The sequence below is a fragment of the Lutjanus erythropterus genome, chromosome 1 (genome assembly GCF_056507025.1).
Source record: "Lutjanus erythropterus isolate fLutEry1 chromosome 1, fLutEry1.hap2, whole genome shotgun sequence".
Lineage (NCBI taxonomy): Eukaryota > Metazoa > Chordata > Actinopteri > Lutjaniformes > Lutjanidae > Lutjanus > Lutjanus erythropterus.
Window position 1 is genome coordinate 1,426,323 of NC_139317.1, and position 26,277 is coordinate 1,452,599.

General features: G+C 40.4%; 1 protein-coding gene across 1 annotated transcript; it reads left to right on the forward strand.

The window, feature by feature from the left end:
* The first annotated feature begins 99 nt into the window (after positions 1-99).
* On the forward strand, positions 100-25,957 carry LOC146332443 (nuclear receptor ROR-alpha A-like). Its single transcript, XM_084714448.1, has 11 exons — positions 100-195; positions 14,933-15,018; positions 16,197-16,338; positions 16,909-17,177; positions 17,261-17,462; positions 19,880-20,001; positions 20,079-20,211; positions 20,321-20,428; positions 21,608-21,718; positions 21,806-21,918; positions 24,226-25,957. The coding sequence occupies exons 1-11, from the start codon at positions 168-170 to the stop codon at positions 24,391-24,393; spliced, it is 1,482 nt and encodes a 493-aa protein (XP_084570574.1). The 5' UTR covers positions 100-167; the 3' UTR covers positions 24,394-25,957.
* The last annotated feature ends 320 nt before the right edge of the window (positions 25,958-26,277 follow it).

Sequence of the window (26,277 nt, forward strand, 5' to 3'; positions counted from 1 at the left end):
AGGGCGGGGCATCTTGATGATGTCACAGTCACATGGATCCTCATGTGGTGCAGAGAGCAGCAGAGGATGACAGAGCTGAGAGAGAGCTGCTGCTGCTGGCACACACACAGACACACACACAGAGGATCCTGCTGTCTCTGTCTCCTCCATGACTCTGGATTATAAATATGTATTTTGTGATTTCTGCCATGAAAGGTAGGAAATGATTTATTTTAATGTGTCTCTGTGAATCTGTCATCATTTCTCCTGACAGACAGATGCTTTTATATTTATTATATTTATGATTTAATTATTATTTTTCTTCAGTTTTCTTTCTGTGCTGCTGAAGTTCTGTCAGAGATGTTTTATTGTCTGAGAAGACGCTCCACTCTGTCTTCGTCTCTGTTCTGCTGTTTGTCTCTGAATAGTTGTGGAGTTTCAGTAACAAACCAGTCAGTCTGTTATCATTCAACTGTCCATCGCTCGCTGCAGCTCTGTGGTGAAGAGTAACTAAATACAATTACTCAAGTACTGCACTGTTGAGGCACTTGTACTTTAATTGAATATTTTCATGTTTCCAAACTCCTTTATTCTTAAACACATAGGGCTGCTCTATATATTAATGTTATATTGATACTGTGAAATGAGACCTGATATCATTTTTTGTACATGATTTATATTATTTACATTTATGGTGATATGTCTTTTCCTGGTGGTTTTAAAGGCTGTATAACAATAGAGTGATGTCATTTTCTTATTGATCTTCACCAATAAGACGTTATATCCACATCACTGATGATTATTGATCAAAAATATTGTTGTGCTGATATTTTAAAAAAGCACTTATGCCCAAATCTCTCAGCCCAAACTACTATATTATGCTGTTGGTCAGTTTATCATCAAATGTTTGCACTATTTAAGAATTTTTGGCACATTGTTTTTAAGAAAATAAGATGCCAATGTTATACTTTTACTCCACATTGTTTGCTAACAGTAGTTACTCCGACTTAATAAAAATAAAATAATAAATTATGATTTATTTTTATAGATTAAGTTACACAGCAGTGTATAAAGTAATTAAAATGAGCTCCAGGTTTACCAGCTGCAAGATTAAAGTGATGAACACATTAATGCATAAATAATTATAATCCAGTGATTTTATATACAGTTTATTACACAGCTTTGTGAAATACTCAATTCTGATTGGTTGACTAAGGTCTGTTATTTCTGAATAACAGACTGTTTCTATTGATGCAGTTCTGATCACTGAGGAGCAATGAAATCATTTTTAAATTTATGTTTTGTGTCAAAATTATTGATTTTTTAAAAGCGTAATTAGTGTGATCATTTTCAGTGAGCAGGTCATTATTATGAAATAAACCCTGACAAATTGGCTCATTCTGCATAATTTATACTTTCATTTTTGTTACTTTAAGTATATTTTGATGATGATACTTCTGTCCTTTTATTTAAAGCTACTACGTGTAGTAGATTTTTATTTTGATAGTTTGATTTTTAATGTTTTATTTTGTGGTTATTACTGTGTCTGTCCACAGAGGGCTCTAAAATCAAGATCCTTATAGTATCGTTAAGACACATTTTGAATGCAGACTTTTATATGTAACAGAGTATTTCTACACTGTGGTATTTCTACTTTTACTAGAGTACTTCTTCCACAGCTTCAGTTGTAGTGTGTATTTGTCCACGTCTTCTTGTGTTTACTGCGGAGCCTGGAGACTTGACACCGTCACTGCTGGTGTAAATACTATTTTGGGAGCCGTCAGTCAAATGAATTTCACTGTAAAGGAATGTGATGTGAGAGGAGACGGAGCAGGAGGAGTGTGTGTGTGTGTGTGTGTGTGTGTGTGTGTGTGTGTGTGAATGAGGATGTGAAAGGTGGATGATGAGGATGTGGTTTTCAGAGGTGCTCGTGGTGAATGTGATGTGACAGTTTGAGTAAATAAAAGTTGTTATTCAGGGTGAAATCTGATGAGGGTTTTCGTCGTGTCAGTGAGTCTCAGCCTCAACACACAGAACCAGCTCTGATCAACCCTCACAACTTTACTGAGAAAAATATCACCTTATATACAAATATTTGTCACATGTTATATCTGGTAATTAAAGACATTAGGGGTTACAATGTCAGCCTGTCAGCCCACCACTTTGTTCCAGACTGTATTATCTCAATTGGATGAAATTTCATACAGACAGAGATCCTGTGACTTTTTATGTAGCATCACCATGAGGCTGACATATGTATTTTTTGAGAATTGTCAGATATTCCAGTTTAGTTTTCTCAGCTGTGTGTGTGTTTGTGTGTCAGTACTGACAGTACTCACCAGTGAAGTTGATTCTTTCCTTTACATTCCTCCTCTTTACTCTCATGAAGTGCCAGTAAAAGAGTCGGATCAGAGTGATTCTGGTGTTTCTTCCTCCAGAAGCTCCAGTCTGGTCCTGGTCTCCAGTCAGACTGAAGAGGCTTGGTAATGTAAGTGCTGGCAATGCAAGAGCTCTGGGTACTTTTCCACAGCTCAGGTGGGACATCTGCTGGTTTCATTTTGGACCCAAGTAGATGGAGCATTTGAAAAGTGGTTGGATCAACCCTTACAAAGGCTCAGTTTGGATTAGCTCTTGAAGGCTTCCTTAATGGAGCTAAGCAACTGTAAAATACAAGTACACCTTGTTCTAAGGAGCCTGACAGGAGTAAATCTGAAAGATTCTGTGTCAAAAGCTTCCTCAGATTTATCAAAGGTGGTTTAATGTAATGAGCCTTAATGTAGGCGTGGAAAAGTATGTTCAGCGCTGTAATGATGCAGGCTGTTTGATAATAAAAATCAAAATTCTGTCAAATGCTGTGGCCTCTAGTCGGCCTTGATGAAATAGCCAAAAAGACTATTTCATTTGTGGACCTCGCAAATGTGGTTGCAGTTGCTGCATCATCACCAAACAGGGGAATACTGGCTCCACCCATTTGGTGCCAAGGTTCAAACTGGTCAGGCTTTGGACCTCTGATCTAACCTTTTGATCTTCTGGCTGGTTACCGAGGGCGGATGACTGTGAGGGTCATTGTTTCCCATGCTCACTAATGCAATAGTGATGGCAAATGTGTCCCTTGTCCCCCATCAGTCCTAAAATATTAAGATGAACAATGAAAAACAGTGTAAAAGATGTTTTTTTGTTATTGTCTTTACATACTTCATATACAGACTCCAGCTGAAGGAGCAACTGCCAGACAGTGATCAGTAAACTGGATCCGGTGTTTACATCCCACAGTTTCTATTGGAGTTTTCCAGCCGTCATATTCAGGTTTATCAAACCTGGATTAAGGTCTGATCCAGTTAAACACGCTGACTGACAGACACATTTACAGATGACCTGATGTGGAAAATGTCTGAAACGTCCTCACAGATCAGTCTTTCCTCAGAGAACGTCTCATTAAGGAGCCAAACCAACTTTTATATTTACTAGTTTATTTAATAGTCACCCATAATGCACTTCACTTTAGGAGTGGTAGGGTTTCTCCTTTAGGAAGAAAGTTTTCATTCATTCAAACTGTTCAAGTCAAATTTAAAATTTCCAAGCTTTGCACACTGTGCGTGTGTGTGTGTGTGTGTGTGTGTGTGTGTGTGTGTGTGTGTGTGTGCGTGCGTGTGTGTGTGTGTGTATTAAATCTGTCTGGTCCAGATTCAGTGTGTGTGAGAAAACTCTACAGGAGGTGTTTTGCCAGCCCGTTATGTCACAGGATTACAACAGCAGGAGATTATTTAACTGTTCTCTGTAGGGGAGGGGGGCAGTGGAGGTGGTGGGGTGGGTGGCGTCAGGGGTGGTGACATCACGGGTGACATCACTTCTACCTCAGCCACTCAAACACATAAAAACATAGCTTAAATTGACGAGCATCGGTCCAGACTCTTTTATTCTGTTGTGGAGCTGCTGCTTCTGTCTCCTTCTATCAGTCACATGACCCCCTGAGCTGAGCTCTGATTGGTTCCCATTTATGAATATGAAGTAAACTGAACTGATGGAGACGGAGGGAGGTGTAGAGTTGCAGAGGAGGGACAGAGTGGAGGTTTTGGAGGTTGGCCCTGAAGCGGGAGACAGGCAGGTGAAGGTGGAACTGCAGGTCAGGAGGACAGACGTCCTGTTGTCCACCAGCCTGTGGAGACACATCACACAACAGCTTCATTACCATGGCAACAACTACAGCACATTAGATACCACCCAGCAGGTGCTAAAAAGGAAACTGACAGCTGTCAAGACAGTTTAGATCATAACTGATATCTCCAGTTTTAACTGTCTGAACTACCATCAGAAGACAACTACACAGCTCTCATCACTAAAATTATGTAAAAATAATTGTATTATCTATGTCAGGTGTAAACCTGGAGAGGATCATGCATTTGGTCATGTGTCCAAGTCTGTACCTGTTTGCAGCTAATCTCTCACATTACTGGACTCAAAAAACATACAAGGTGTAACAAGACCAGGAAAATGTAAAAAGACAAAATAAATTAATTAATTAAAAAGAAAGACTTAACAAAATGAAAAACTATGTAAAAAAAAAAAAAAGTAAAAAGATGAAAAAGACATAGGACGTAAAAAGACAAAGGACTTAATATGAAAGACAATGTAAAAGACAAGATAAAAAAAGACAAAAAACAAAGCTGTTCACTGCTCACTTTTCTTAACCAGACTTTAGGGCCCAGAAATGATCAATGAGCTGAGAATCTTGTTTCCAGGAGGGACGACATACGTGGTGGACGTGTTAGTGTTGGCAGATTTGTTCAGTCACCTTTGGTTTTGAGCCTTCAGATGGCATCTCCAGCAATGAAGTGGGCTAAAAACAGGCTTACAGTTTGGAGTCTGCTGCAGGGCACATGATGGCCCTCGTCATTGTTCAGAACCTGACATCAATACGGGGATTTTCCACTGGTACTTCTGGCCACGCCAAGTCAAACACTGATTTTATCACACTGAGCCGATCAAAGCTAATCTCTGTGGTTTGAGGTTTATTTTCTCTGATAAAAAGTGAAAATTTCCTGGGTTTGCTGTTTCATAATAAAAGCTTTTGAATAACACAGGACTTTTATTGTGAAGAATTTACAGGAAGTTTGGTAGCAGTGCTGTTTTACAGCCGCTCAACTCAAGTTAAGCTGCTCGTCTTCTGTCATGAGACACACCTTCAAGCAAGTAGCCCTGTTTTCATGGAAATGCAAATCCCTGCTGTGCCGGGCTATACGTGCCGAGATAAACCAGGCCGGCATGTCTAAAGGGGTCATAGAAGAGTTTGGTCTCTAAAATACTAATTCGTTTATATTGCCGTCTCCAAGGAAACCACTGGCTTAAACACTGTTAGCCAAAGTGTTTAGAGATGCACATGGAAATGATCAAACATCAGCTCATTTTCCAGCAACCATCATGTGTAAAGTGAAACAGAAATTATCTTCAGATCTGATCTGAGTTCCAGCTCTTCATGTTTAGAAACAGCTTTTGTTTCAGAAAAAAACTAGTGAACCAAAGGAAAAAAAAACAAATGATAAATCCAAGAAAACTGTGGACAGAAACGGAAAACAGGAGCTGAACTTCAGCTGCAACACAAGAGAAAACAGGATGGGGGGATGGAGGGATGGAGATTTCCCAACCAAACCTTGACACATTTCAGCGGCTCCGTGGCGGCTGAGTGGCCCTCGTCTCTCCTCCCTCTTTGATCCTGTCTCTGAGAAACTTTATTATTTTTTAGCACTGGGTTTCAAATAATTTATCCATCAGGGACTTGTTTTGCCTGAGCTTTAGCATGTTAGGAGTAAACACAGGAACCGGCGGTGGCTCTCATGAAATTCCTCCAGCTCATTAGCCTTCATGTAGCGCTGCTATACTGCTAATTACACATCACACAGTGGTATCTATACAGCGAGCATCTGCAGCGTCCACTGGGAAAACTCTGGAAAGTTCAACTGTTCATATAGAGCTCTGAGTTTAATTACTTTAGATGCAGAATTTGGTTTTAATGGCCACACAGTTTGTTTCTGCACAGAGCAGAGGGTTTCAAATCTGCTTCTACAACTTCAGTGCAGAGATGGTGATGATAAGAACAAAGAGTGAAACATGCTGAAGATATGGAGATGTTCTCTGAGCTGAGCCACGTCCGTTCTCTATAAGATCATCCAGATACAGAAAAGTTTGCTGTTTTTATGATCTGACAGACAAACAGAACCCAGCTGTGTTAAAGTAGTTCATCAGAAACTTTGTGTCTTCAGTACATCTGCAGATTCAGCAGGACTACACGAGAACCATAGATCAGGCAACAAGATTAACGGCCTTTTACACCTGAAAGTCTGAACTACATTCTTACATTTGATCTGCTTATTTTTGGTTTCACATTGCAATCATGCAAAGGCACTAAAGAACTATTCATGACATTCATCCTGTTATCATCACCTGCGTGGGCTGCGTCTCTCTGTACTTTACACTGATTGGTTTATAGACGTTGATGTGTAGTCGGTTCAGTTCGCCTCCTCTCTCTTCCAACTGCATGGAAAATAATTGTTGGTAAAAGTCGTTGGACCAAATGTCAGTGAAACAGACAAAAACCTGCCAGAACTTCCTGTGATCGGTCCGAAAGTCTGAACCACCCAAAACAATGTTCTCACAGAAACAAATCAAACCAGGTTTCAAATTTATCCAAAGTTTTTGATTGACATGTGCACAGGTTACTTAATTCAACAACACAAATATTTGATCTTTATTGTTCTCCAGAAGTATACTTAGCTTCAGTTTGTTGCCGTCTCTTTACGTTCTCGTAGATTTACTCTCACAGTTTGTAGATTAGTGTGCAGACGTGCTGGAGAGGTGACTCAACCAACACCAACTGTGGCTGTTGAACAAGCTGCTGCTTCGTCTGCTGACAGGCTGGACGAGCGTGTTGGTGTCCCTGTGCTGCCATATGTCTGCCGTTATTACATCCACTGTGAGATTAACTGGAGGCTGGACGAGGAGATTAAGGAACCGAGCAAAAGAGCGGATGGAAATGTTTGGACCTCCTACCACACCGGCTCATGAGCAAGGCACTTCATCCTCTGTTTACTGAAGAAAGTAAAAGCTGACAGCAGATTGGGTGCATCACTTCATCATGAACTCGTGTTGGCAGCAGTATTTATAGCCTGTAAAAACACTTCAAAGTGCAGTAACGTGTGCTGCATAAATGAAGAGTGAGCTGTTACTCAGTCAGTGTGAAGAACTGTAATGATGGTTCTTCTGTGCCAGCAGCTCATCACAAACTGTGTTCACATTTATTGTTGGGCTGCAACCTTTAGTGACTAGGCATGCAACAGATCGCAGTATTCTTGTGTTCTGTATGGATCGCTCCCCACCATTCGGCACACGTGTGATCCACAGACTACACATATCCATCACAGTGTAAAACAGTTTTACTGTCGCTATGTCAGTAATAAAACCTGAAATCTGAATGCAGAGCTGTAGTGAACAGACAGGCAGTTTTACTCTGCAGCTCATCTCTGTCAACACACACTGATTTAAAAGACGTCACATCACCTCGAGTGACATCATGACCATGACTTCAGACATTTTCACTGGAACTATGCTGTCGTCATGGGAACAGACCATAAGATTGTGATATGTATTGAAACTTTGGTGATATCTGCTGTCTGAACTTACACACACACACACACACACACACACACACACACACACACACACACACACACACACACACACACACACACACACACAGCTCCTCTCAGCTCACCGGAGCGGCTCTGTGTCCTCTAACCAGTCAGATAGTGCTGTGGGCGGGACATTAAGCCAGACAACAGATTGTGGTTGGCTCATCTCAAACACACCTGCTGACTTTGTCTGCATGATTTGGTGAAAAACAGTTATACTGTGATTGTTTTGACTGAAATTGTGATTTGTGATAAGTGATAAATTAGTGGAACTGCTCAGTTTTGCATCACAATTTTCATTTTCACTGAAAACAGTCGTGACGATGTGAGGTCTGAGACAAACAGACGTGTTTTCTTTCATCTGGAGAACAAAGATTTTAGGTCAGAACATCTCTGCAGCTCTACAGTCCCTCATTATAATGACGATTTCTCACACATTTTCCCTCATATTCACAAAATTATGATCTGGTTCTATGATTTGGATATTTGGTTTGGCTCACCCTGACATCATGTGAGTCATTACGGTCACATGAGTGTTGATCTGATCTTAGGACTGTGTTGTATGTAGCTGATAGATTGTGCTACAGACCTCCTCCTCTGTTGAGGGATGGTCTTTCCAGGTTAACAAAAATGTCTTCTTTAACTCCCCTCTCAAGCCATCTGTCCTCCCTGGCAAACATATGAACACTGCTGTCCACAGAGGACGTCCCTTGGAATCCTGACCTGGTGAATTGACTCTGCTGTGTTGTGCCGTGCACGTGTGCAGTGGCTGTTTAGTTTCCCTGATGTACAGGACTGTGAATTTCTTTTTACATTGTCCAGCTTGTGTCCCGATGTTCTGTCCTTAAGGTGGGCAGTCTTTTGCCTCAGGGTGCTGCTGGGTTTGAAGTTCATGGGGATGTGATGTTTGATGTTATCTTAGTATAAAGCCTTTAGAGTGTCCAGAGTGAGCTGAGTGACGTCTGATAAATGTCCTGAAGTGATGTCACTGTTGAAAATGATAAAAATAAGACAGAAGTGATCTGAGCAGACCAGAAGTGGATGGAAAAATCAGCTAAATCAGTGTTTTATGTGTTTTTTTATTGAAAGCTTCACTAAAGTTATCAAGTTCAGATTATTTGTTTGTTGTGTACATGTGATGTTCAAGCGATGTCAGCAAGAAATTGAGTCCTCGTGTTCTGAACCCGCCAAGTTCAGCAAGCGTTCAAACTCGGCGTCCTGAGAAAAACCCAAACAGACAATGGAGACATTTCCCATGAGGCCCTCAAAGCTTTGCACAAACAGAGTGGAGGTTTACCGTCATAATAAACTCTTAGTTTGACTGAAACAAACTGAAGACTTCATCTGAGAGGAAACGAGGACAAAGACGTGTCTCTGAGGGAACATCACAGGTCCAACACTCGTCTGAATAAACTGCTTCGTCACACACTTACACACTCTGACGAACATGAAAGATTTCTGTGAGTCATTACAGCTATTTCCTCTGAGGTTCACTGAAGAGGAGGAGGAAGGAGGAAGGAGGAAGGAGGATGTCACATCTTACACATTACACCAAAGGTCAATCTGAGCTTGACATTCAGACGATATGGATAATCATGACTGTGCTTTCCTGATATGTTGATTCAATTCAAATTCATTTAATGTAAAAAAAAGACACTCACCATGTCCCAGACGCTGAGTGACCTCTTCAGATGTCTCGTTTCATCTGACAGTCGAAAACCCAAAGAGGTTCAGTTTACTGTCACATAAAACAGAAAATCTGAGACATTGAAGGAGCTGGAATCAGACAGTTTTTAGTGTGTTGCTTGTTAAATGGCTTTTTAAAAAAAAAATCAAAATACTTGTCCTAAAATTAATTATACTTTGATCTGCTGTTTGAGTCTGCGGATGTTTGTAAGTTGCCATGGTAACATATGGGTTTGGGACAGAAGAGGGAGGAATTTTATTTCATGTGATCTGTAAAATCCTCTAAATAAATAAATAAAATATTTGAAATAAATACCCCAAACTAGTTATGAAACACAAAATTAGTGTTCACATATACATTTTTTTTTCATATACATTCTCCCTGTTAGCCACCTCTGTGTCACCTGTGTGACCATAGTTTTATCCGTCTGTTTCAAGCTCACCCTCAAGTTGCTGCTGAGTGTCTGCACTCATTTGTCTTCGTATGTCTTTTTATTATTGGTGGACCTGCATTTGTAACTGAAGTGTAAAATATACTGAGGGTGCAACAGAAATCTAAATTTAATTAACAATTAATGTTCATGTTCCTCCAGCCAAAGAGTTTTTCTAGACGAGTGACTTTTTGTCTCAGCCTTCCCTCATCAGAAGAACAGTTGTAGGTTGTCAGTGCAAGCAGATTACATATTATTAGAATCATTGTTGGACAGTGCTGGGACTGGGCGATGTGTTAAAATTCTCCATTGGACTATCATCAGCCCATCTATCTGCGATACCTTCGTCCTCCCATCTTCTCAAGTCTCAGCTGGGAGACGTGCACAATAATCCCTCACTTTATACCTCAGATGCTTCACAGAGAACGAGGAAACATATTTAGTTGTTGGATGTGACTCGAAACCAACTCAACACCAAGTTCACGGTTGTGTTCTCATACAGACTGTAGAGGAAACAGAAGAGCTCAGTAGCCTTCGCAGAGAGCCTGAGGGGGTCTTAAAGAAACAAAGCAGATGTTTGTTTGCAGCTGGCTGAGTGTATAAATATCTGCTGCTCTCACATCAGCTCTAATTTCAGGCGGTGGCTTTGTTGAACGTCGTCTTTGATGTTGAATTCAGAGGGGATTAACACTCAGAGAGCTAATTACTGCAGAGAGGAAACTGCTGCACACACACACACACACACACGTGCCTCTCTGGGCGTGTGTGTGTGTGGTTTCAGTAGTGTGTGCCTGATTGGGTGTGTATTTGTGAGGCTTGTGTTGTTGTCTTTAAAATATCTTAACATCTGAAATGTTCCTCTGTCTTTGTGTTTATCTCCAGTGTGTTTCAGTTCAGTCAATGATTCTGACATATTTCATACGTGTAATGAAAGCACAATAAGCTCAGTAAGTTAATGTATGGGATAAAGTTAGTAGCAGACTTCCCTGCTAAGTAATAGGTGAACATGTAACATCCCACAAAATGACAAATTGCAAATTTCATCCATGTTTTTTGTATGGATGATAAGTTGTAGCATGTTAATCAGTGATCTTACAAAGGTGTTGAAGTGGATTCTGTTTTGTTTTGACAGAGCCAGACTCGGTTTTTATGCTAAGCTAAGCTAACCAGCTGCAGCTTTAAATTTACTGTACAGACAAGAGTGGAATCAATCTGAACATCAAAGTCTCACTCCATGCATTTCTCAAAATGTTAAATGCTTTCTTTAAAGCATCATTTACTTTATCAGTGGTTCCCAAACTTTTTCTGGCAGGCACTCCTTTAGAAGCCAAAAAAAAGTTCATGGCCCCTCATCCTCACAATATTGTCAATCATGAACAATAACTGGGGAGGCAACTGATTAAAAAAAGAAGGATTTATGTTGAATTTTAGTAAATGAAGGTCAATATGATGGCATCTGTAAATTGTTTTTTATTCTCCTAGAGAAATCATCTTGATTTCACTCGGTATTTCTCCTCTGGTCATTTGTTATAATGTTAATCTACAACCTCCAATTCCAAAAAAGTTGGGTTACTGTGTAAAATATTAGTAAAACAGATTGTAATAACTTACAAATCCCTTTTGTCTTATATTCAGTTGAATAGAGTAAAAGTGACAATGCAGGGACGCACAGCTCTGCTGCAGCCTTCATGTCTGTATGACAGACAGACAGAGGTGAAGAGAAGGTGGACGATTGCACACAATGTGTTTGTAAGTTATTAATAACTCAAAAACTTTGCAAAAATTACAATTTTTTGTATGGTTTTGCTTGCAGCCAATCACTGCAAAGCATTGAATTTAATGTGACGTGATTGGTCCACTACTACAGCTACAGCTACATACAGTCTGTGGTGGTGAAGTCAGTTCAGCATGATACCAAAATATTTTTAAAAAAGTGTTATATTATATAAAATGTATTATATATAAAGTGGAAATATTTGTCTAAGTGACATTCCAGCTCAGTGGAGAACAAGTGAACATCATGAAACGTGGCTGAGTTTGACTCAACACTGATCACTGTGATGTTAGTTTTGGAAAACTGGCAACAAACAAATTTCCTTGAAAAGTCTTCAGCAGAGACTGACTGAAGAGGGACTGAGATCTGGTGATGTGCACGTGGCCGAGCCGAGTCTTTGTAGGTTTCTTGATTATTGGATGTGCAGCTGGTGAAGCTCTGCTCCTCCTCTGACTCCGACACACCTGCCTCCACTCAACCAATCAGAGAGAGGGAGAGAGAGATGTTGAGCTGGATGCAGAACAATAAATGAGACAAAGACAAATTCTGAAACCTTTATGTGTATATGTGGGTCAAAATGACCTTTTGTTTTTTTGTGTGCTGTTTATTTCTCTTCACTTTTATATTTGTGACCAGGGAAACTTTCTGCCAATAAATGCCCTGAAATCTGATACGTTAGACCTTTTTTTTTCTTACAAAGATGTGACGGATGACGGCAGTTGACCTCTTCAAATAAAGACACACAGGTTCGTCATGTGTGTCTGTAAAAGCATCAGTCAGTCATGTTATAAACAACTATAAAGAACATGTTCTGTGGTCACAGAGGAACATCTTGTTCCTTCTGATATGATGCCTGTACTCACGCTAACCACTTCTTCTTCTTCAAACAGTGAGATTACCACATTCGACACGTGGCTGGTTTGTGGGCATCCTGTGCACTTGACGTTACCACGGTAACAACAATAAACAGTCATGTGGTCTGTGCAGTCAGCAACGAGGAGCTGACACCAACATCTGAGAATATCTCTGTGTACATTTTTTTTTTCTGGAAAATTTGGTTTTGAAGCTGTCGGTCTGAGGTGAACTGTGATTGGTGTTTTTCATTTTTACATGTTGTTTCACAGCATTTAGTCTTTACTGAGTCATGTAGAGGTGGTGGTTCGTTTTAATGCACAAAGTGAAGGCAAAGTCAGGCGATGTATTCATGAGGCTGGCGAGGAAGTTTCAGGGCGCTACAGTGCACCAGAATACCAGTGTTTTCACATTTACTGTGTTTGTGGTTTCTTACCAATACTCTTCCTTCAGGTAGCCTTTTTTCATGATGAACCCTTTATTTTCTTTGTATAGTTTTTTCACGCTCACGGTGCACCTTGTTTCAGCCTGACTGTCTTAGTGGAACAGCTTCAGTCCTGAGAGGAAGCTGAAGTTCATTTAGGCCAGGCTTTTCCATTTAAACTCAGACTTAGTCATCACCCTTGATGGAATACCTCCCTGTAAAAAGAAAAAAAATAAGTTAAAACTGAAGTAAAACTAAAACTAAAATCACAACAACACCAAAACGTAGTTTAAAATAAATAAATAAATAAAAAGGCCAAACAGTAAAACAGATATGGACAGAAAAACAAGAAAAACATGGCAATAAGAATAAATTAAAAACAGAAGGAGAATGCAGAGACATCACATGATGTCCAGTTGATATAAATAAATAAAAGAAATAAAATAAGACAACAATACATAATGTCAATATAAATATTTAAAATAAAAGAATAAAAATTAAAACTTTTACATTTTAAAAAGAGGTGACAGTAGTCTCCTTATTTCAGCCCAAACTAACAAAAATGAACTAAAGTATCCGAAATCCAACCAAATAGTTCTGGTGCCTAAACTGAAACTGACTGTTTCACAGCATTAACCAAGACAAAGGTCACCATGACGACGAAGGTCACCATCATGATGAAGGTGACCCCTAAACCTAAACAGCATTAAATTACTCACCAAAAGCTCAAAATAGAGGACAGAACACATGAAATCAAAGTTTGCGAACACGTTGGATTTGTTTGCACATCTGTAGAAAATTCAGTCAGAAACACAGAGAGGTCAGATAAAGATTCAGAGTGATTCTTTCTTCTCTCCAGTGTGGCTCCACGCTCTCTAAAAAGTCACATTTTTTGTTTTGTACTGAGACAGGACACACACACACACACACACACACACACACACACACACACACACACACACACACAGACTGAGTTCATCTGACTGTCTGCGGTCGACCGAGTTCATCTGAGGATCATGCAGATCTTCATTCAGTGGGTCAGCTGGTCAGTCCTGCAGAAGGGGAGGGAGGGCGAGAGACACAGAGTGCACACAGGGACACACAGAGAGAGAGAGAGAGAGAGAGAGAGAGAGAGAGAGAGGAGAACAGGTCTGTGTGTGAACTCATCAGTCGGTTCACATGAGGATAAAATCTGAGCTCTGATTTGTTGATGTGTGTATTAGCAACAGGAATCTGACACCTGATTCGTCAGTCATTGTAATGTGACAGGATTCTGGGCTCTGATTGGTCGATCGGTATAATTAAATGGAACTCCATGAACTTAAAAAATCACATGTTTAAAAAAAATTGATACAAACATGCAGTGTCCTGAATGATTGTTTTCATTATTTTCAAGATAAAACAACTCTGCTGTCGGCACAAATCAAACTTTATTCATTTTTTTATTTTAAAACGTGATAAAAAATGTTTGGTACAGAACAGATTTGTGTTTTAAACTCAGAGTAACAGCTGGGAGACGATACGTTCTTCTTTCTGTCTCCAGGCTCCTGCACCTTGTTTGTAGTGTGTGTGTGTGTGTGTGTGTGTGTGTGTTTATGTTCATGTGGCTGCACACTTACACTCCCTCAGCTAAATATAGCGGCTCAGAGCCGAGCTGTCACACTGTGACAAACTGCTGAGTGTATAAATACACAGTCAGTCAGTCTTTAACTGTCACAGATACAGTTCAATCAATATTATCAGCTGACTTTAGTTTATCAGAGGTATATCAATATCTGCATTATGTTGGCCAATAAATAAGTAAAGTTTATTAAAGCTCTGATTTATGAAATTCATTTCATCACATTGTTAGTAGTAGTAGTAGTATTGTAGTGCATTTTTACAGAATTAACAGACTGACTTTTTTTTTTCTTCTCATCAGTAAAACTGAAATTTCTTCCACAGTCTTTTATTTATTTGGTGACCCAGTCTTTAGGAATGACTGCTTTAAATAAACTGCAGCAGTTAATCATCTTACAGCTGCTGTTTCTGATACAGCTGCTGACAGATGTTTGGATGTTTTCAGACTGTAATCGTGTCCCTCTGTCTGTGTGTGTGTCTGCAGCTCAGATTGAAATCATCCCCTGTAAGATCTGTGGAGACAAATCATCAGGGATCCACTACGGCGTGATCACCTGTGAGGGCTGTAAGGTAAGCTCCGCCCTCCTCCTCTTCATCGTCTCACTTCCTGATGATTTGGAGTTTTGTTTCTTTTGTATTTTTTCCACGTTTGTTAAAGTGACCAAACAACAACACCAAAATGAATCAAATCCAGTCTATGTGGACAGAAATGCATCGTCTTGGTCCACGAACAAACCAGGATCTACTGAAACTGCTGACTTTACTCGCTTAACTTTAACCACCTTTTTACCAGTTTACCTTCACTGTCAGATCTTATTTAGTTTTATTTATTGACAGTTGAATTACTTAACTTTACTGGAGTTTATTTACCTGTGCCACGATTTTTCCCTAAACTTTACCACAGCACAGACCAGGTATGGTAAAATAGTCATTGCAGTTATTTTGACTGAAGTTATGATTGTGATATGCAATAATATTGTTGGGAATAATCAGTTTCAATTTTACTGAAAAAAAAGTTAAAATCATAATCGTGATATTTGTTGAGGTCTGAACCAAACAGACATGTTTTCTTTCACCTGGAGAACAAAGATTTTTAGTCCAGATCATCTCTGCAGCTCCACAGAACCTCATCATAAGATGTTTTCTCACACATTCATCCTTTATCAAAAAAGTGTAATTTGACTTGGTCAACTTTTTTCAAGGGTCACAGCCCTCTGTCTCTACACCATCTGTCATTCAATCAAGTTAATGTTAAAAAAAACCTCCATCATTTACACAAAAATCACAATTAAATCAAAAACTTTAGCTGATGTCTCCTGTGGTCCGTCCACCATCTGGGTCTCATTAAGAGAACGAGAGGAAACATCTGACGTTTAGTTTGGACCTTCAGTTCAAAATGTTTGGAACATGTTCTCCTGGTCAGAACCCTTCTCCAAACAAACCAGAGGGAACAGCTGCAGCAGCTGCTGTTGGCAGCTGAAGGCTCGTTTCACCGCCAACAAGCAGCGGATGGAGACTTGTCTGTGGACAAACACCAGAGACAGAGAGGATGATGGGAGCTGTGGCAGCATGGATTCAGGGGATGTCGGTCAGAGGAAAGAGTCAAAAGTGAATCAAAGAAACACACTTCCAAAAAAGTCGGAAAAATGTGCTGAAAAACAAGTGCAGGCCTGACCGACGTGTCACCGACCGATGATATAAAACTGAAAACTGTGCTCAGATGTTTCTCTTCCATTTTTCTCTCTCAGGGTTTCTTCAGGCGGAGTCAGCAGAGTAACGCCGCCTACTCGTGTCCTCGCCAGAAAAACTGTCTGATCGACCGAACGAGCCGAAACCGCTGCCAACACTGCCGTCTGCAGAAATGTCTGGCTGTGGGCATGTCCCGAGACGGTGAGACACACACACACACACACAGGTGCATGCATATAACAAACATGCACACACACACTCTCACCTGCAGAAACATCTGGCAGTCAGCATTTTGCAAGATGTTAACCAGCAGTGCAGACGAGTGTGAAACACGTTCAGTGAATGAACTTAAGGTCGCACCTTATCATCACTGTTTTTGTCTAATTTGACATAAATTGCTGTAAAATAACATTTTATTAGACAGTAAACACACAACTTTGCCCTAATAAGAGCTAACAAACTGTACTTTGTATCAAATTAGACAAAAACTATTAATAATATGTATATTAACTGTATATATTTATTAGACAATAATTACCCCTTAATGAGGTCTAACAGTGGGAAATAATACCCTTCAGTTTACAGTACGGTTCTGTTGTCACGTGTCCCTGATGACCCTCTAATAAGATCTAATAAGGTCTTAACAATAATTAATAAATATGGTAAAACTGGTTTCCATGGCCTGATGGGGGCGGTCTGCAGGGTGAAGTGAATAATAAAGAACATATTATTTCTACTTTTTGTTTGACTCCTCCCTGTCTGTCCTCACAGCTGTAAAGTTTGGTCGCATGTCCAAGAAGCAGCGGGACAGTTTGTACGCGGAGGTTCAGAAGCACCGCCTCCAGCAGCAGCAGCAGCAGCAGCAGCAGCAGGGTCCCCTCCTCCTGTCCCACCCCAGCCTCGGCAGCCCGAGCCCGCCCGAGTCTGAGCCGCTGTCCCCTCACTACTGCCTGTCCTCCACGGGCCTGACGGAGCTGACGGACGAGCTGGGAGGATACATGGAGCAGAACTCACCTGAAGGAGGATCAGTATCATCAAAGGTCTGTTGGATCAGACTAAAATCACATCATAAAATGACTGAACAACGTAAAGTCTCTATATCAATCTTTTCTTCCTCAAACAGGCAGACTCTGGAGGAGACGGAGGAGGAGGAGGAGGTGGAGGGTTCTACCTGGACTTCCAGCCGTCCCCGGACCAATCAGGGCTCGACATTAACGGCATCAAACCAGAGCCGCTGTGTGACTACGGATGCAGTAACGGCTTCTTCCCGTACTGCTCCTTCAGCAACGGAGACACGTCGCCCGCCGTCTCCATGGCTGAACTCGGTGAGACAAAGGAGACAGCAGAGTGAGGAAGAGGAGGAGGAGAGACAAGGAAGGACATGTCTAACTTTTTTAAAAGCCAGTTTTCATCTCCACTTGTTTTCACATCAGTCAGGATGTTAATGATTAATCACTGATTGATTAATTGCCATTAAGAATTTAATTAATTAAAAATGTAGGCATAGATGTTTAATCAATAGATGTGCAGCAACTTGAGCCATTTGTTGAACAAAGACAATTCAACTTCGACTTCAAATGAGAAAATTCGCAGCCCTAGTTTGGAGAGGTGACTGTGACATCAGCAGTTAAAAGTAACTAATACTCTGAGTAGTTTTTGAAACAAATTCTTTGTACTTTTATTTAAGTATATTTCTAATATCAGACTTTTGACCCATGCGAACTATTATGCACCTTAAAACCACAGGAAGCAGCATCCAGATGTTTAGAGACAAATTAAAAACGTCTTTTGGTGGAGGGATGAAAAGGAGGAGGACTGGGTGGAAGAATCTTTTCTTCCTGATGGTGGGGGGCTCAGGAGTGCAGGTCAGTGGGTGGAGGCCTGCTTAAAAGGTGCGATTCCCACTGTGACCCCTCATACGGGACGCAAAATATGATCCTCTTCTTTTGGCACGTGTGGTGTCAGAACCAGCAGGGAGAAAATGAACGGTACTGTTCTACTGTACGGCAGAAGGTTGCAGAGAGCTGGAGGGAAGAACAAACAGAGAGGAGATGAGGAAATATCTTGAAAGAAGTGAAGCAGAGAGGAAGAGAAGAAGAAGAGAGGGGATGTTAGAATAAGAAGCCACAAAGAAGAGTTAGTGAGACAAAAGAAAGAACATAAGAGAAGGAAGTGTGGGGCAAACAGAGGCAGAAAGGTGGTTTAAAATAGCAGGAGGTTGGAAACTCATCTTCAGAGCTCATTAAAATCTCTGTGTGGTAATTAGCTGTCTGTTAATTAGGGCCAAGTGGGACGTGGCGGGGCACTCGGTGGGGGAAATCAGCTCTTTATTCTCCCTTGAGACTTTTTTAATTCAGTTATATTTTTTGTCTTTGAAAAAATAATTTATCATTAAAGCCTCCACACCACACGCTGATCCAGGAGCTGCATTAGTCCAACTGTGTGTTTGTAGCTCTGTGTTTTGGTCTCTGGTGTTATTTCATATTCGTTCGTTCATGTTGGAACAATTAGCAGCGGCACAGAGATGCTGAACACAGTGATGGTTACTGAATGTTCCTTTTGGGTTTGTTTCTTATCTGCGCTACGTTCATAAACACTTTGTTAACAGAGTTTCCTACGGTGTAAAAAGTTCACTAGAAGACTCAATTCTTCTTCTGTGCCCCGAGTCTGGAGTCCCGACCTCCAGAGACATCAAACTTTAGTTTTTTTTAGACATTGTGCAGCTTGTAGGCTACAATTCCTGCAATCCTGTCAATCCTCCTGCAATGATTTGTAAGCAGTTTTTACAGCAGAATTTACAATTCTGCAAAGTCATGGTGTCAACTTTAACTTTTATCACAATGATTGGTAAACAGCAGGAATACAGAGGTAAAGTTTACATGAAGTCAGTGCACGTCTTGCTCTACGTGTCACCTTTATATCATTATCTGACCTCGTCTCACATAGCCAGACGTCCACAGCTGTCAGCAGAGGAGAAAGGTCCAGCTCTTCACATACACGCTCTGCTACTAGGAAAAAAAATGCCCCTCACCTTTTTTGCATTTCTTTACACCAATCACAAACGTCTTGGGCGGCAGTAATCCCAGAATTCCTCCTCTGAGTACATCCATGGACTGGTACAGCTGCATGACAGGGAGGGGTGACTGTTTTTAAAGGAGGTGAACAATAATCTACCAACATGCATGTACTTGTATTATGACTGCATCAGAAATGAGAAATTAAATTGAGATGTTGAAAATACATGAATGAAAATATAACTATTATCAACTGACAGGCACAGAAAGTTTTCTAACTATGAACCAAACTGCAGCAGTGAGTCTGTGCAAACTGTGCCAGAGGCTAACAGGCTAACAAGCTCTGAGTCTACTGTCTGAGTGTGGAACATGAACAAGTCTGTCGAGCCTCCCAGCGCTCCCTTTGGTTCTCTTCTGTGTACCAGCTGCAGCTCGCCGTGTACGGGAAGTGTTGAGGCTGCGCTTAAAGCAAACTAAACTTTATCACACAGCATCGAGAGTGAGTTTTTAATGTTGTTTAAGGTTGGAATGGTTCACGTGCAGGCTGAACTGGAAAAGCACCAGTAAAAAAGATTCATTCATTCCATTTTTTGGCAGCACCCAACTGGTTTAGAGAAGCGATGATGAACTGATGCAGGTGCCTGTTTGTCATCATCAAATTTGCACTGTTCTTTTTAATCGCTGACCTCGTTGGGTTCACCAGCTCACTGTCGTGCGTTTTGTTGCAGATCATCAGGCTCAGATCATCTCCAAGTCTCACCTGGAGACGTGTCAGTACCTGAGGGAGGAGCTGCAGCAGATGAGCTGGCAGAAGTTCCTGCAGGACGAGGTGGAGAGCTACCAGAGCAAGGTGCGTTCACTGACTTTGACTGTATGGGAATTTTGTGACAGTAATTAATTGTAACATCCTCCCGCTCTTGTGTGCAGCCGCGGGAGGTGATGTGGCAGCTCTGTGCTGTAAAGATCACAGAGGCCATACAGTACGTGGTGGAGTTCGCCAAACGCATCGACGGCTTCATGGATCTCTGTCAAAACGACCAGATCGTGCTGCTGAAAGCTGGTTAGAGGAAAAGATTAATCAAATGAATCAGATAGTGAGCAGTGAGTCATTAAATTACCATTAGATTTGACATTATTGAATCAGAAATTAATCATCAGTGTGTGTTCAGGCTCTCTGGAGGTCGTCTTCGTCCGGATGTGTCGGATGTTCGACTCTCAGAACAACACCGTCTACTTTGATGGAAAATTTGCAGGTCCTGACGTCTTCAGAGCTTTAGGTGAGTGGAGGAACTGTTCCTCATGTTCCCTTCACACACTGTCACAAACACTATATTTAGATTATTTTCATAGATTCATGTCGCTGTCAGACAGGAAACTAAAACCATCATATCGCTGTCTTCATCCAAATTCCAGTGACAAAATGAATCATTTGAGCTCACAGACCACAGGAGCTGCTTCATATCTGTCAATATCAATAATTACTGATCATATAGGTTGTAACTGAGAGTGTGTTGGTGGTACAATGATAGAATGATTAATTTTCTGCCACAGTATTGTAGGTTTGACTGTTGGTGCAAAATATTAAACTCTAGAGTTGAACATTCTGTAAATTTTCTGTAACCAAAAATGGTAACAAACAATTTATCATGAATAATTAATTTAAGTTTTCTTATTCAACAAATGTCTTGGCCAGACAAAACAGTGTCAGATTAGACGCAAGTACTTCCATTGATTATGTACTGACTGATATATTTTTAATCTGTTAAATTTTATGGGCAATTAATTGATTGATCATTAACATCCCTAATTAACATAATAATAACTTTATTTATATAGCACAATTCATGCATGAAGTGCAACGAAAAGTGCTGAACAAGTAGCAGAAAAATAAAAACATTTAAAACAATGAAAGCAAGAATAAAATAAAATTCAATTAAATTGAAAAGACAAGACAAAAACAACCATCAGTTAAAAACACTTTTTTTCTTTTGGAGATTTTAGATAAATAATCATCAGTAATGTGGATATAATAATGAAATGGGTAAAGACAAATAATAACAACAATAAATAAAACATTATGTAAGTTCAGAAAATGACATTATTTTACTGTAATACAGCCTTAAAAATAATTCTGATATAACAATATCCAAAATCTAAGACACATCACATCACAATATGATAAAATAGATATATTGCCAAGTTTTAAGTCTGTTCGTTATTGTGGTGAATTTAAACTAATTCTTTGCATTTTGGATACTGAAAATTTTAATACTTAATTTGTAAAAGTTATGAGCAAAAGAGACGATTTGGTGAATATTTGGTCTTTATAACCGCAGTCAGATTAAAACCATTTAACATTAATTCATAGTTTCATTTATTTCTCTCGAGACTTAAAAAAAACAAGATGTTTCCCTGTGTGTGTGTGTGTGTGTGTGTGTGTGTGTGTGTGTTACCAGGTTGTGACGACTTGATCACGTCGGTGTTTGACTTTGCTAAAAGCATGTGTTCACTGCATCTGTCTGAGGACGAGCTCGCTCTGTTCTCTGCCTTCGTTCTGCTCTCTGCAGGTACGTCTCTGCACTTCTTTAACTTCAGAATGTTTACGCTGCTCAGAGGTCATAGTGTGTGTGTGTGTGTGTGTGTGTTTGCTGCAGACCGGTCGTGGCTGCAGGAGAAGCTGCAGGTAGAGAAGCTGCAGCAGAAGACTCAGCTGGCTCTGCAACATGTCCTGCAGAAGAACCAGAGAGAGGACGGACTGCTCAACAAGGTACACACACACACACGCGCACACACACACACACACACACACACACACACACACACACGCACACACACACACACACACACACACGACTTGATCAAGTCAGTGTTGGACTGTGTGCGTGTGTGTTTGCTGAACTGGGAACAGGATCGATGAATCGAGGTGTTTGGGGGCCTCAGGTTCAGAGTGTCATTTCTTTGTGAGAGTCAATTATACGACTTCAAAGATGACAAAGAGACACAGAATGAGAGAATTAATGCAAATTCAGTCAATTCCTGTGAATTCTACGTGACCTTGCAATCAATTTTGTCCAATCATAGTAACTTTTCTGTTCAAATTTGACCAATAATTGTAGTTTCCCACAAGTTCCAGTGATCCTAGCAGTCTGCCACATTAACATCATACCTGTACGTCTCAGTGAACGACTCAATGTTTGATTATTTACTATTTTGTAGTATTTTTATTTTGTCACAGGTACTGAAGAGGTTTATCATTCTTATTGAAATTTGCCAATGCCCTGTGCACTTTTAATAATTTTGTGCAGGTTTTGAGTTTTTGAGAGTTTGAGCTTCATAAAGATTTTGCTTCTCTGTGTAATAATCCCCAAGTGAACTTCTTCATTTACATGTAAAGCAGATTTTATTAGGATTTTTGTAATCTTGAGTCTTTTTGGTAAAGTTAGAACCAACACTCAGAACAGAGTGTGCTTTCATTCTCCCTGGAACAAGTTGCCTTTGATCTTTAATAAAAGATCATCAAAAAAAAAAAAAATCACAACTTTTTCACTAACATATAAAAACATTACAACATGAATCACAATGTTTTAGAAAAGCTGCTGTGAAATCAGAGGCCACAACAATCCCCCCAGAAACCCTGTAAAATCCTGGAGGGTCCTGGAGTATAGAGCTAAAAAAGTACTGCAAAGACACAAAAGTACTACAAAGAGGCATAAAACAACAACAACAACAACAACAACAACAAAGCGACAGAAGAGAAAATGAATAGTTTCTTTCAATCTCGACCTGCTCCTATAAAGGAGGAGTCGGGGCCCTCTAGATGTCTGTGCACAGGGACCACTGTCTCATAATCCATCCATGGTGACACAAGTATTCAGATCCTTCACTAAGGAACAGTACTAATACTACAGTGTAGTACTAATACTACTAATACTACAGTGTAGTACTAATACTACACTGTAGTACTAATACCACACTGTGGAGGAGCAGGTCAGTGTCAGATGTTGCAGGTTTCTGCTGCAGGTTTCAAGATGTTTCTGTGAATGAAGTGATAAAAATCATAAATGAAGTAGAGATAAAAATGAAACAATTTGCACGTGATCATTGAGTACAGAGCGAGAAAGACATGAAGAAAACATGAAGATGAGCAGTTAGAAAATGGCCTCACACTGCCCTCTTGTGGCAAAACCATGACTTACAACATCTACAACTTTAAAAATAAAAATTGCCCTTCTATACTTGTGAAGACCCTTGTTGATATGATGGATAACACTTTTTTTGAAGGGTATTAATAATTGTCATTAAGTGTCATTCTTGTTTTATTTTTAATGCAAAGTCAACATTGTTTAAGATGTCTTTGTAATGACAACTTGACATTAACCAAAACTACATAACATAACCTGTAATAAGCATGTCATAGCAGGTATAATTATCAAACTTAAAGAAACTACATCTTTTAATATTGCATTAAACTGTTACATGTGGTCATTGATTGGACATCAGTTATCATGACATCATAATAACTGTGTCATCAATATTTTGCTTGATCTCAACTACACTGATACATTTTGGACTCACCATGTGTCTACAGTACCTGCTACCTGTTATTACCTGCCTTGGTACTGTATTACCTGTGAAACCGGTCACAGTTGGTCTCTGTGTTTGGTCCTGGTGCAGCCGTGTTCAAAGAGTTTCATAGGAACTTCCTCATGAAACGTGCTACTTTGTTTCCTGTGAAAACAGGAAATTAGGGAGGCACTTGTCACACAGTTTGATTGCTGTTTACAGTAGCTAACAGCGCTAATTGTGCATCGTGTCCCCCTGCCATGCAGCTAGCATCAGGGTCTATCTGACTCTGGTTAGACCGGGGGCTCCCAGTGAACATGTCTGGTCCAGTACCAAAGTGTTACCACATAATTCATTCCTCTTCCCTGAGTTTTACAATAATCCAATCCTAGACGAGTGTCTGAATCCTAAAGGGACCAGACAATCAACTTTACAAATTAGATAGTAACGTTCCTCTTATTTCATAATATGTAATAACTCGTCTTCCTTCCCCCCTCTCCTCTGTCCTCAGCTCAGATGTAAGGTGTCAGCGTTGCGTTCACTGTGCAGTCGACACACAGAGAAGCTGTCAGCGTTCAGAGCGGTTTATCCCGACATCGTTGGGACACACTTCCCTCCTCTGTATAGGGAGCTGTTTGGTGCCGACCTCGAACTGACTCTGCAGACCGACGACGACTAAACATGGATGGCACTGCCAGATTTGGATGAACCCGGAACCCGGTTTCTACAGCCAGGAAGGATCAGACGATGACTCACGCTGCCGCTGCACTTCTCCTGGGTGGCTGAGTCCACAAAAAACGGAGAGATTAAAACTCCTTCATCACCTCCTGCTCCTCCTCCACCTCTCATGGCTCTGGGTTTGGATGCAGCAAGCAATCAGGTGGTCTCCCTCCACCTGCATCCAGGATGGTGGATCTGGATCAGACTTTTTAAAAGACACCTTCAGTATTCACACTGAACCCTGGCTTCAGTTTGTTGAGACATCAGCTCTTCTTCTCACGGTTACTTCACACTTGAGCGTCCACTCACACCAAAACCTGGTAAATGGACTTGCATTTTTATAGTGCTTTTCTAGTCCATCAACTACTCAAAGCGCTTTAACAACTACCAGTCACATTCAGCCATTTGCTGCACAGTCACACACATAGAACAGCCATCGGGGCAACTTGGGGTTGAGCGTCTTGGCCAAGACAACACTTCAGCAGGCAGACTCGATCAAACTGCCGGAGCCACAGCCGCCCATGGTACAGCAAAATCCATGTGTACGTCCTCAAGGAACTGGTTTAACTGGAAGATGGTGACATGTAACCACCAGCAGTTAGTTAGTTAATCAAGCTGCTGTCTGCTCACCAGGCTAGCTTGCTGGGTTGCTAACAGACAAAAAGTCAGCACAATTTTTGTGGAGCAGTTTCTAGAGCAGGTTTTATAAAACTGGATGGAGCAACAAGTTAATATGAAAGCTCACAGACTGTATAAAAGAAGTGGACGTAGCCGCCATTATGTCACCCAGTGGTTTGTGACTAACGTTTCAAAGTCTGGGGTTTAGTTTATCAATAGTGACCATATTTCGATGAGAGGGTGGAGCTGAGAAGGAGCAAGGGGTAATCATTACGTTACCAGCTAATGCTAGTGATAGCTAGCTTGCTTAGCAAGGTGCATTTGTTCATTAAGTTAACTGTGATAGTAATTGGGATCCCAAATTTTGGTAGAGAAAAACAAGCGTAGGGAGGAGCGAACAGTAATGCTAACTTATCAGCTAATGCTAGCGCTAATTAGCTTGCATCCATTATTCATGTTAACTATAATATTAAATGAGATCCTAACTTTGGCTAATGAAAAATAGGCTTAAAATAAACTTACTGGAAAAAACAAACAGATGATTTTCCACATCCCAGAGGGTCTGTGTGATGTAAACCTTGTCATCAAATGATGTACGCAGACATCTGGCTACTCCCAGTTTGTTGCAATTTGTTCACGAGACCACTATACAGATCCTGTAGACCCTGATCTACTGTACATGTGTGGAATATGGACTCCAAACAGACTCCAGGAAGTAAACAAAACTAGTACACTTCTGTGGTGTACATAGCTGGAGGTGTACATGGTAAGGAAGTATTATCCATACTTCATATTCATTAGTACAGCCAAACGCTGAGCAAGACAGTGTTATTAGTTCATGGCTACTTAAATATACACAGTGCCATGGATACACATAATTAAGCCTCTAATGTGATCGACATTTTGCTGTGTTGTTAATCTACACTAGCCCCGCCCTAAATCGTACACTCCTCTATCATCAGTTTGACTCTAAATGGGACCATAATTTACTAAATGAACATCATGTTTTATAGAAGAAGATTTGAAATTAGTGACTGAGACCACAAACTCATTAGGAAACTGTTTACTAAAGTCATAAATCAAGAAAGAAGTAGCCTCATTTTCCCATAGACTTCTCTACAATATAAATTCTTTTTGCAGCCAGTGAAGTTGCCCTCTGCTGGCCTTTACAAAAAATGCAAGCTTCATTTTTCAGACCCAGAAGCTGTGTCCACTTCTTTTATAC

Excerpts from the sequence above, each read along its gene's own strand:
- LOC146332443 (XM_084714448.1), top strand. The coding sequence starts at position 168 with ATGTATTTTGTGATTTCTGCCATGAAAG. Across the intron at positions 196-14,932 it reads TGTGATTTCTGCCATGAAAG|CTCAGATTGAAATCATCCCC; the intron begins GTAGGAAATGAT and ends GTGTGTCTGCAG. Across the intron at positions 15,019-16,196 it reads TCACCTGTGAGGGCTGTAAG|GGTTTCTTCAGGCGGAGTCA; the intron begins GTAAGCTCCGCC and ends TTTCTCTCTCAG.